At 35.8% G+C, this 12,661-nt stretch overlaps 1 protein-coding gene across 4 annotated transcripts in view; it reads left to right on the top strand.

The window, feature by feature from the left end:
• LOC136031163 (kinesin-like protein KIF28P) overlaps window positions 1–12,661 on the top strand; it is a 154,942-nt gene that overhangs the window by 41,315 nt on the left and 100,966 nt on the right. For all 4 annotated transcript variants that reach the window (XM_065710502.1, XM_065710501.1, XM_065710503.1 and 1 more), the window contains exon 4: window positions 12,231–12,450. In XM_065710502.1, the coding sequence (XP_065566574.1) occupies window positions 12,231–12,450 (220 nt within the window). The remainder of the gene's footprint in view (window positions 1–12,230; window positions 12,451–12,661) is intronic.

The following is a 12,661-nucleotide window of genomic DNA, read 5'->3' as shown; positions in this document are numbered from 1 at the left end:
AAATTTATAAAAATGTAGATTTATTTTTGTCAATCTCTTAAAACCGAAATAATCTTGATAAATATTATCAACAAAATTTCTAAGTGTTATTTCGAAGAAACTATATAAACATTTCAAGTCATTTTCATTTAGTCATTGCATGATTGTAAATAAAGTGCATATTATTCTGAATTAGTCAGTTTAACCCTTTCAAGACCGACGGGACCTTACAGTCCCGGCATGCAAAAATCCTTTGGGCGCTTTTTAATTGATTGATAGCACCATAATTGAACGATGTGCTTCAGGATGCTGTTAAGGTCATAAATTTTATTAAGAGCCATGCCCTTAACAGTCGCTTATTTTCAAATCTCTGTAAGGATATGGATTCCAACTACACAACTTAGTTATTACATGCAGAAGTAAGATGGTTGTCAAGAGGTCAAAGTTTAAAAAGGTTATTGTTATTAAAGGACGAGATCGAAATATTTTTAACTGAACGAAAATTTAAATTTGCTGCTTTTTTTCAAAATGACTTGTGGCTATCCAAGCTGTGTTATTTGTCAGATATTTTTGCGAAGTTAAACGATCTTAACTTGTCTCTTCAAGGAAAAAGTTGCGATATATTTACTTCAAACGATAAAATTGAAAGTTTTATTAAAAAGATCAGCATTTGGAAAAGTAGGGTCGAAAAAAATTCGTTCGAAATGTTTTCCAGTGTCGACAATTGTGTAATTGAGAAAATTCATTGTAAAACTTTTATTGCAAAAACTATTGTAGATCACTAAAAAGCGCTAGAAATACAGTTCCGGACATATTTTATATTAAATATTGATTTACAAAAAATAGTTTGGATTCAAAAGCCGTTTTGGATTGGCTTAAGTGAGATTGATCATCTGCAAATTAAAGCTCAAGAGGAATTTGCTGAGCTTTCGTGTGACTCAAACTTAAAACTACAATTCCAAAAAAAGCCCTTGACTGAATTCTGGATCGGAACTAGAACTGAATTTCCCACAATCGCCGAAATGGCGTTAAATGTACTTCTGCCGTTCAACACCACATATTTACGTGAAGTTACTTTCTTAGCTTTAACACACATTAAATCCCAATATCGTTCAGCGATAAAATAATGTTGAAGAGATCTTACGTCCAGCAGTTTCAAACGTTACACCAAGATTTGATTTGTTATGCAATAAAAAACAGGCATATCCATCTCATTAAATTTTTAACGTAAAATTTAATTTAATATTTACCACGCAACTACTTGGATATATTCGAGAGAATTAAGATGGTCAGAATCCACTTTGTTTTTTAAACTATAATAAAAACATTTCTATAACATTTTGTGCAAATTTCAATTTTAGATTTTTATATGTTTCAAAACGAATTTTAAATTTATATATTTCATACGCATATGTATATTGTTACCTAATAAATATATCATCAATTTTTTTTTCCTTTTATGTTTGTTGGGGTCGTTAAGAAACTCGCAATCATAAATGGGGTCGGGAATTACAAAAGTTTAAGAAGCCCTGGTCTAGAACAGTATCCACGATCTTGACGCAGTAAGCTCTTTTAGACATTGAGCTAAGTGGTCCATTAGATCTAGCAAGTTACACGAGATTACGCCATCTTCATCATAGGTAAACAATTATGTAACAATCAAAGAAAAAACATTCCCTATTATTTAACAAGCACCGGTCTTTTGAAGAAAATCAATAACACCTGCATCTTGAAGAAAATTCTATAGCATCTGCTGGTTTCTAGGGGCCTGGAATTGGTTGCCAGGGCGCTCGGCCGTCAAAAGTGGAACCCTACACTACTGACGAATCAGATGTAAATCATTTTATAGATCTTGAATAGTCTATTGACGTTTAAGAACAGTCTTTCTATCCTCCCTATGTTCTCTACAAATATAAATTTGACTGTTCTTTTTTGGCCTTTTTAATGATTTTTCCATAATTTTTCAATTGGTTTTTACCGGCCTCCATTGAATCTATGAAAGTAAAATCTTTTGCCTTACTAGCTGGGTTGAATTGAGCTACTTTTCTTAAAACCTCCGTGTTGCTGTAATTAATACCAATAATAATAATAATACCATTAATACCAATTAATAATACGATTCTGCAAAAAATATATTAGTTGCTAAATATCTTTAGAACAAATATTTAATCTAGAACTAATATTTCTGAGTTTAGCTGGTCACGGCATTTCCGGAAATTGAATATTTTGCCGTTGATCTCTCCATATGGGCCTGTTCATCTATTTCATCTGCCTCTCTAGGGGCTTCTCTTTTGCCCTGTTCAATCTCTGTGAGTCTGTAAGTCGCATATTTTCATGCTCAAATAGCAATATCTTTCTTCAAAAATATAATCAAAGACTCAATTAAATACGAGAATATGCACGATATTTATAATTGATATCGCTTAATCAAGTAATCAATCGTCGCTAATTCAGTCCGAATTTAGTCCGTGGTGATCCTCAATTAATTCAACTTTATTTCTTTTTATTCTCCAAATCTCCAAATTGTCTTATTATTCCACCGAAGACGGTGGATTTATTTCTTTCTCTCTAATTTTAAACTATTTCATTAGGCTTTGCCTAAGCCCCCTTTCATCAATTTACCCTCATTTATACCATGCGTTCTCCCAAGGTAGAGCCAAGCTCGTCAATTTCCAATTAAAAATAGGGTATTTAATTCTGTATTTCTCCACGTGTTTTTATAGGCTACAACATAGGCCTGTGATACCCAACGTTGGGCACATGCCCCGCCAGTAGGGATGGTAATATATCGGTGGGTCATGGGCAGGACGTTCACCCTTTGGCCGACTTTACTTTAGAGCCTTTAATAAAAAATCATGTGAATGGTGTCACATTCAAATGCATCAAAAAACGTCATAGTGTAGAAATAACGTTATATATTTTAGAAAGGGGTGTGCGTGTAACTGAGCCATTGTAACACAGCTTTCATGTAACTGAACCCCACTTAACTGAACTCTTGTGCAACTGATCCCCCGTTTAACTCAACCCTATTTAACTGAACCTTCTTGCAACTAGACCCCTGTGCAACTCAACCCACATATACCTCAATCCATTTGACCATCGTGCAACTGAAACACCGTTTAACTTGGTCCCGTACAACTCTTCCCCATTTAACTGAACCCTCATTTGACTGAGCACCCGTACAGCACAACCCCATTTACATTGTATAAAATGGGTGTTTGTGACTAAACCCAAGTAATAGAGTTTCCGTGCAACTCAACCCCATTTACCCAAACCCTCGTTTAACTCGACCTCTATTTAAATCAACCCTCTTTTGACTTAACCCTTATGTAACTCACCCATATTTAAATTAAGCCTTTTTTCACTGAATGAAAACGCTTCTCTTTCAGGATGCAGCATGCGTGTATCTTTTTATGCACGGCAAAGTTGATAATTATCCCACCAAACAGTTTGTGGTAACGAACTGTAAGAAAGGAGTGACTGGACTCAACAGTAACCCCAACTCTAAAAAAACAGAACTTTTATATTAATAGATACATCAAAAGAATCAGCTTATTATGGTGATTCCAAATATGTAAGATTCGTCAAGTTTAGTTTTGCGTGTGAAAAGTTACGAGCCTTAAAAATTTGCATGATTTTTGACATAGGGAGAAAATATCCCCAAAATTTGAGGAATCTCAATGAAAATTACACTATCAGGTTCAGCGTATCAGAAAACCCTACTTTAGCAGTTTCAAGCTTCTTTATACAAAAATGTGGAATTTTGCAATTTTTGCCTGAAGAAAGATCGTGGGTGCGTGTTTTTTTTTCCGGGTGATCTATCGAAATAATGGTCCTAAAAAGATCAGGAGGGGTTTCCGTAGAACAAAAATTAAAAGTTCTACTGCCCTTTTTAGGTTTCCAAAAAGATTGGGAGGTGGGATAAATTCCACCCCCTCCTATGCCCCTTGTTTGCCATAGTCATCTGATCAAAATTTTAAGATAATCATTTTGTTCAATATAGCTGAAAGTTCCAATAAATATGCATGTAACTTATGCCTTAAATAAATATGCCTGTAACTTATGAAATTTGTCCATTCTTTAGGTATAATATTTGTTATTGGGACGTGTACAGAGAATTTTCAGGGGGGGGACATTTTGTACTTGGGATGGGATTCCCTAGGGAGAATTTTTCTTGGGGAGGGAAATATCCGGCGAATTTTCCAGGGGAAATTTTACACCAGGGAATTTGACAGAATTCCTATATGAAATTCTTTTAAATTGTCTTACATTCTCCTTGCCAACTCAATTTTGTATTTGGAGAGGTTCCGGGGGAATTATCCGGGAGTTAGTTCCGGGAGTTAGTTTGGGATATTGTTTTTGTTATTGTTATTTAGGAAAATAAATAGAACTTGAACTTGAACCGTGTTTTGATTCCCAGGGAAAAATTCCACGGAAGGAGGCATTTCCAGATCAATGAGAAAACCGATTAGAAATTAAAGTCTCTTTCAAATAAAAGTATCCTATGGAGAATTTTCAGGCTGAATTTTAAAGGGGGGGGATTTCCAACGAGGACGGAACTATCTGGAGGGAATTTGTGCTTGGTATAAAATTTTCACAGAGGAGCTTCCCGTGAGAACAGGGGATATTTTATGGAAGATGCCAGATTTACCGACATTATATGAAAAACCATCAGAAATTAAATAAAAAAGAAGTTTTTTTTTAACTGAATGTACAGAACAACATTAATATTAAAAAAACAGAAACTATTCCGTATACGAAGGGTTTCCCCCCTCCTCAATACCATGCTCTTTACGCTAAAGTTTTACTGTTTGTCTTAATTTTCAAGAACGGCAACTGAATCACAGGGGCCATCTTAGAATTGGAAGCTTTTTTGAAAGTGCTATAAGCTTTATCGTATAAAGAAAGGTATTGGGGAGGGGACAATCCCTCACATACGAAATATTTTCATTTTTTTTTAGTTTTAATGCTGCTCTTTACTTTCAGTTAATCTTTTTTTACTTAATTCAAGTAGGAGTTTATCCAGTTTCCATCTAAATGGCCAGATTTTGATGTTTTCTCCGTACTTGGTCATATATCATGATTTGCTTTTGAAATGGGTGAATGGGGAGCACGGAGGGTCTTTGAATTTGGGCCTCAGCTCTAAGATTAGAAATACCTCTTTTTTCGGTGGGGCTTAATTTTAAAAGAATGTAGTCTCTAGTCTAGGAACGCACAAAAGTCAATAACAGCTTGAAGAAAAAAGCTCTAGCATAAAGCGCAAGGTATTGAGGAGGGGGCAACCCTTCATATACGAAATAATTTCTGTTCCTTTTAAGTTTTAATGCTGCTCCTTACTTTCAGTTAAAAAAAAACTTTTTTTTAAATTTAAATAGGACTTCATCTACTTTCGATCTTAATGACCAGATTTTAATTTCTTTCCCCTTACTTTGTCATACATTAGGATTATTTTTTTAATGTATGAATGGGGAGCACAGAGGTTTGTTGAGTTTGAGCCTCAGCTCTAACATTAGCGATAACTCTTTCTCTGATCTGGCTTAAATTTTCATAGAATGTAGTCTCTAGTCTAGTTTTACACAAAATTTCAGAAAGAGCATAAAAAAAAACTTAGTTGTAATGGAAAGAAACGAAAGCTTTACAGTCTCAATAAATTTCTGCGGAAAAAAATCTAAAAGAACATTAAAATCTTTAAAAAAACATGACGGTAGTGATTATTATACTTATAAGCAAGTTTGAATAGCTGATCAATCGTCATTTATTTGGAAATTTTGGGTGAAGTATGTTATGAAGCATTAAACCAGTCACCAGTTAAAGTACACTTTTATGGGATGGGGGAATTAAAAAACTAATTCCGAGAACATCAGAAGGCTATCCATTTCTGTGCCCTTACGATGTTCCAGTGATCAGTTAGTTTTTGGGAAAAAGAAAAAGAAGACACGTTTGGATATCAAACAGTTTTTCATATTTTCCAAGAATTTGTTTCGTAGTTGTGTTGCGAGAACGACACTTTGGTTTGGTTGTGTTTTTTTTTTCCTAGCACCCCGATTTCAGCTTATTCCTAGAAAGTGGTAAGGGTCTAACCTCTGTGGTTTTTAAAGAAAGTGTGGACCTTAGGCAGGATCGTTGACTCTTGCCTGGGGTTAAAAATCAATTGTTTCTACCCATTTCTGTTCGTAATTTCAGCTGAGTTTATCATTCTGTTTTTTGCACTTGGGATTACAGTAGAGAAATGGTATCAGATGTGCCTTTTAAACTTTAAAAGTTCTCTCGTTGCTAAAGAAACTAGAGTTTATCCTTTGCTCCCTCCTAAATGATGACGTTAGAAACATGGCCTACGGCAAAAAAGTCAACTTTTGAATTAAGACAGATAGATTTTATTTTCCGACAGCACTCGATAGATCTTGATGAGCTGATCAAAGTATATGTCATCCGTTTTTGGTAGAATAATTTCTTCATGAGATATCAGTTTGAAAGTTTAAAGGGGTTGACAACTTCAGTAGTAAGATACACACTGAAACCAAAAATAAGCCGATACAGAAATGGTATATGATGTGCCTCTTACACTTTAAAAGTTCTCTCACTGCTAAAGAAATTAGATTTTATAAATTGCTCCTTTCTAAGAGATGACGTTAGAAACTTGGCCTACGGCAAAAAAGTCAACTTTTGAACTAAGACAGATAGATTTTATTTTCCGAGAGCACTCGATAGATCTTGATGAGCTGATCAAAGTATATGTCATCCGTTTTTTGGTAGAAAAATTCCTTCATGAGATATATCAGTTTGAAAGTTTAAAGGGGTTGACAACTTCAGTAGTAAGATACACACTGAAACCAAAAATAAGCCGATACAGAAATGGTATATGATGTGCCTCTTACACTTTAAAAGTTCTCTCACTGCTAAAGAAATTAGATTTTATAAATTGCTCCTTTCTAAGCGATGACGTTAGAAACTTGGCCTACGGCAAAAAAGTCAACTTTTGAACTAAGACAGATTGATTTTTTTTATGGCAGTCATAGCTCTTGATGAGTTGACGAAAGTATATGTCATCCATTTTTCGGTAGAAAAATTCTTTCGTGAGATATACCAGTTTGAAAGTTTAAAGGGGTTGACAACTTCAGCAGTAAGGTACACGCTGAAACCAAAAATAGGCCGATACCAATTGTGAGACATATAGGGGAAATTTAAGCAATAGTCGGCTATTAGCTCACAATCGTCTTCGGCAATGAGGGTTTGCAACTTTTGCTAGTTGGTGTACCTAATATTTGTTTCTGGTGTATTTGATAGTAAGACCAATTTCGTTCCAGTGGTAAGACATGTAGGGACTTATAAGTAATAATCGGCTGTTAGGCTATAGGTATCTTCAGCGATGAGGGCTTTGCAACGTTTGCTAGTTGCAATGAGGGGTTTTGCAACTTTTGCGAGTTGGTGTGCATAGTATTTATCTGAAGATCTTTACAGATTAACAACTTCAGAGTTCAATTGAAGCGAGGAAACAAAACCAAAGTGCTGTTCTAGCAACACTTTACTCGGCAAAGCTGAAAGGTTGCTGCAAAACCTCACGTTGCCCATGCAACGTGGATCTAGTTAATTTTAATGCTGAAAGGAAAATAAATAGCTTCTATCATTAACAAATCAGCTTTGCATTAGGATGATTTTTTTCCCTTGGTAGTTTTTTACTTTCCACTTGCAAAGACGAATGGGCAGTGGAGTATTCAAGAGTGTGAAACACTAGTGTGAGGGTTTTCAGTGACGGAGATTTCAGTTGTAGATCTTCATAGTTTGAAGCCATTACACTCCAGAATTGATATTAGAATTGGATTTCGGAGCCGTAAGACATTTTATAATGGTGTTGTCAAGAAGAAATTATGAAAGAGGGGTAAATGTGAATATTAGATTTCAAATAATATTAAACAACTCTCTGCGATATTCTAGTGCCCTATCAGCACTAGAGAAATAAGACAGAATAAGAGAAGCTTGTCAGTGTTTCCGGCTCTTTTAAAAGTTCCCAGAAATTAATAGTTAATGCTTATTTGGAAACTTATTCTTTACTATTAATTTAAATAAAAGCTATCATTCCTTGATGAGTATTGACGGTAAGATTTCTTATGAGATAGTTTTTTTTATGTATCTCTAAGATTTTGGGCTGCAACCATGACCTTCAAGTGTGTTTCAAATAAATAGGACATTAGGATAAATTTTTGTGTTTTAGGTGGAGGGGGACAGTTTTCCTTTGAAGCGATATAACCGAAAAGACACAAAAGAACTAACCAACAAACAAAAACCATTTCATTCGAGTCAGCCTCTGTCACCTCCGACCAAACGAGCTGAATTGCATTTTGTAGTTATATTATTGATTTGAGGAGGGTTGATCTGAATGTGGTTGATTCGAACTGGGGTTGAGTCTGACAGATTTGGGTTAAACGGGCATTGAGTTGAGTGAGTATTTAGTTAAATGTGGGTTGACTTGCGCAGAAGGTGAGTAGAATGCGGGTTGAGTTGCACTAGAATTAAATTACATGGATATTGAGTTGAATGAAGGTTTGCTGAATGTGGTTGACTTGCACGGATATGGAGTTGAGCGAGGGTCGAGTTGCACGAGGATTAAGTTTTACAGGGTTCAGTTGCACGAGGACTCAATTGCATGGAAGTTGAGTTGCATGAAGGTTCATTTAAACGCGGGGGGCTGAGCTCGAAGAGGGCTCAGTTAAACGGGGGTTCGGTTGCACGGGGATTCAGCTGCAAAAGGGTTCAGTTGTAAGACGGTTCAGTAGCACGAGGGTTCAGTTGTATAGGAGCTCTGTTAAGTGCGACTGCAGCAACACGGTGACTCAGTGGCACCTCGGGGCAGATGCAAGAGGGTTCAGTAGCAGGAGGTTTAGTTTCATGACAATTAAGTTCCAGTGGAACCTGTAAAAAGCGTTGTGCTCTGACACTATTTTCCATTAACAAAAAAAGTCTGGAGGTAACCCATGTATAGATTCCAAGTTAATGACCATTTAAGGTCCCTTCAGGTGAAATCACCTAAAACTTTTAAAAACAAAATTTAAATACCACGAGGGGTGCATCATGATCTTGGAAATCTCTTGGTAAGCCATGGCACAAAACCGGTTGGGAACCACCGATATAGGTTAAATTAACTCGTATTCTCGGTAAACTGTGTTTGACTCACTACCGATGTCCCAATAGTGCTCCTAGTCCATGGCCGCACAAGTTTTCTTATCCTAAAGCTATCAGTATTATTCCCTGTGCTACCTGGGTACTCGGCACAGTACCACCGGTGCCCTACTGATGGTACTAGGGTATGATACCGTGGTCGAGCGGTCCACTGTCCCTAATGGACTATTATTCCCGAAAGAATTTTGGAAAGAATCAAACAGTTCGTGGTAACGAACTGTAGTAAGGAGCGACCCGGCTCAATAGTAAACGAAACTCTAAAAAGCGGAATTTTGATACTAAGAGATACGTCAAAAGAATCGGCTTTTTATGCTGATTTTAAATATATAAGCTTCATCAAATTTAGTCTTATCATCAAAAGTTACGAGTCTGAGTAAATTAGCTTTATTTTGGAAAATAGGGGGAAACACCCCTTAAAAGTCATAGAATCTTAACGAAAATCACACCATCGCATTCAGCGCATCAGACAACCCAACTGTAAAAGCTTAAAGCTCCTATCTACAAAAATGCGGAAGTTCATATTTTTTTGCCAGAAGACCGATCACGGGTGCGTGTTTATTTGTTTTTTTTCCAGGGGTCATCGTATCGACCGAGTGGTCCTAGAATGCCGCAAGAGGGCTCATTCTAACGGAAATTAAAAGTTCTAGTGAACTTTTTAAGTGACCAAAAAATTGGAGGGCAACTATGCCCCCTCCCACGCTCATTTTTCCCAAAGTCAACGGATCAAATTTTTGAGATAGCCATTTTGTTCAGCATAGTCGACAACCTTAATAAATATGTCTTTGGGATGACTTACTCTCCCAAAGCCCCCAGGGGAGGGGCTGCAAGTTACAAACTTTGACCAGTGTTTATATACAGTAATGGTTATTGTGAAGTGTACAAACGTTTTTCAGGGGGATGATTTTGGGTTCGGGGGAGGGGGGCTATGTGGGAGGATCTTTCTTTGGAGGAAAAAGTCATGGAGGAAGAGAAATTCAATGAAGGGGGCGCAGGATTTTCTAGCATTATTACAAAAAAAAACAATGAAAAAATAAATATGAAAAGTTTTTTCCAACTAAAAGTAAGAAGCAACATTAAAACTTAAAAAGAACAGAGATTATTACGCATATGAGGGTTTCATCTCCTCCTAAATACCTCGCTCCTTACGCTAAAGTATTTTTAGTAATTTCAACTATTTATTTTACGGCCTTTCTGATTCAGGGGTCATTCTTAAAGAGTTGGGACAAAATTTAAGTTTTAGTGTAAAGAGTGATGTATTAACGAGGAGATAAATCCCCTGATATACATAATAAAAATTTAAGTATATAAAAGTTCGTTACGTAAGTTAATTCTTAAGTTACGTATATTTTTTCTAACAAAAACTTTCGTTAATAATTAAAGGTTCTAGTTGCCTTTTCAAGTAACCCGAAGATTGGAGGGCAATTAGGCCTCCTCCCCCACTTATTTTTCTCAAGATCGTCTGATCAAAACTAAGAGAAAGCCATTTAGCCAAAAAAAGAATTAATATGCAAATTTTATTTTAATAATTTGTGTGCGGAGAACCAAAATCAAACATGCATCAATTCAAAAACGTTCAGAAATTAAACAAAAAAAAACTACTTTTATTTAGCTGAAATAAAGGAGCCATATTAAAACTTAAAACGAACAGAAATTACTCCGTGTATGATAGGGGCTGCTCCCTTCTCAACGCCCTGCTCTTTACGCTTAAATTTTTTACTGTTTAATAAAGTAGAATTGAGAGAAAGAGTCAAACTTTAGCGTAAAGAGCGGGGCGTTGAGAAGAGAGCAGCCCCTTTCATACACGGAGTAATTTCTGTTCGTTTTAAGTTTTAATGTGGCTCCTTACTTTCAGTTAAAAAAACAATTTTTTTTATTTAATTACGGAAAGAAATGCCGCTGAGGCGACACTTCTAGATTTGTTTGAGCGTGTGGAATCTCGTGTAGCTCTAAACAAAGGCAATGAATGACCCCTTCAAATCGAAGTACAAAATCGTCCCTTGGATTTTGCATGCAAAAATTACAACTGTATGAGTCATCGGCTGCCTGCATTTTTCAGACGTTTGCTAATTAGCAGATTCTTTCATGACGTGTCATAATCAGTTAACTGTGCAACTTTGCCTTATCAGTCATGCAACTGTGCCTCATCCTTATCAATTAGTCCAACTGTGCCTCATCTTCTTGATTTGTTTCCTATTTGACAACTATTTCCTGCTTAAAAAATTCGTTCACGGGATTTATGTTAAATTTGCTAAAATCCTTTTGGATATGCCCCTTTGGATCAGTAACTCTTTTTTTTTACAAAAATATTTACTCATCTCTTCAGCTACAATTATTGATAAAAGAATGAAAGATTTTTATCTTCTACCAGCAAACTTAATTCCGATTGGTCTTCTCTGTTCTATTGATTCTAAAAAATTGCTTATTTTTATTCAGTGTAAAAATTTTCGTTTCGGAATTTGAAAGTTTTATTGCTCTTTTTGAAAGTCTAACGTGATCGGAGGGCAACCCGAACCTCTCCTACGCCTTTTCTAGCTACCTACTCTCTCCTCAGGCCCCAAAGACATCTATAATAAATTATGAGAATGCTCGTTTGATCAAATTACTCAGAACATCCGCTAAGTATACATCTAGGTTTGACATGACCCCCAGTAGGCATGACCCAATTTAGTTCAAATTAGTTAAAAGATTCTTGGCTTTTTGTGTGGTTGTTGACGTTATGACAAATGAAAACACACTCCTCAATTTAAAGCTGTTGTCGTCAATGCACGAACGACTCATTTCACCTTTAGAAGGATTAGGTGGTGTTAGCTCTGTTCCTGTTTGCTCTAAGTTCTGTTCGTTTTAGATTTGACTTGATTATTCAGTGTAATTTCTATTCATTTTGGGTCTCATTTATTTATTGATAAGGATTTTTGTTCATTTTAGCTGGAATTATAGCTTGACTTTGTTTTGCTCCTCTGTGGTTTAATGTTAATCATCTATTTTTTAGTGAATTTCTTTACAAAATGAAAAACATGTGACATGGAAATGAAAGTAAATACGTTTATCTCTTTCTAACTATCTTTATAAAATTTTAGCCGAAGGACTTAAGTCGCGTTTTGGTACATCCTCATCTGATTTGCTGACTCATATAGAAAGAGGCGCTACAAATCGAACAGTGGCAGCAACAAACTTGAACGAAGTCAGCTCAAGAGCACACACAATTGTAGGAGTTAATGTCATACAAAAGAAGGTGAATGACAAGGGAGAGGAAATGGTAAAAATGGCAGTCGTGAATTTGGTTGACTTAGCCGGAAGGTTGGCCCCATAGTTTTATTATTATTTTCTCTTCTTCATAATTTTCTATTGTAAACTGTCTTGTATTTTAAGTAGTTTCAGCTATAGTCTGTAAAGCTAGAGCCAAAAACAAGAATTTATTTCAAGAAGGACTAAAAAAGAAACTATTCTGTATATTTTAACAAGCTATTTGTACGTATAGAACGCCAAAGGAAGGAAGAAACAAAGCGAT

Source organism: Artemia franciscana, chromosome 9, assembly GCF_032884065.1.
Source record: "Artemia franciscana chromosome 9, ASM3288406v1, whole genome shotgun sequence".
NCBI classification, from domain to species: domain Eukaryota; kingdom Metazoa; phylum Arthropoda; class Branchiopoda; order Anostraca; family Artemiidae; genus Artemia; species Artemia franciscana.
This window is presented reverse-complemented; position numbering and strand designations above follow the sequence as displayed.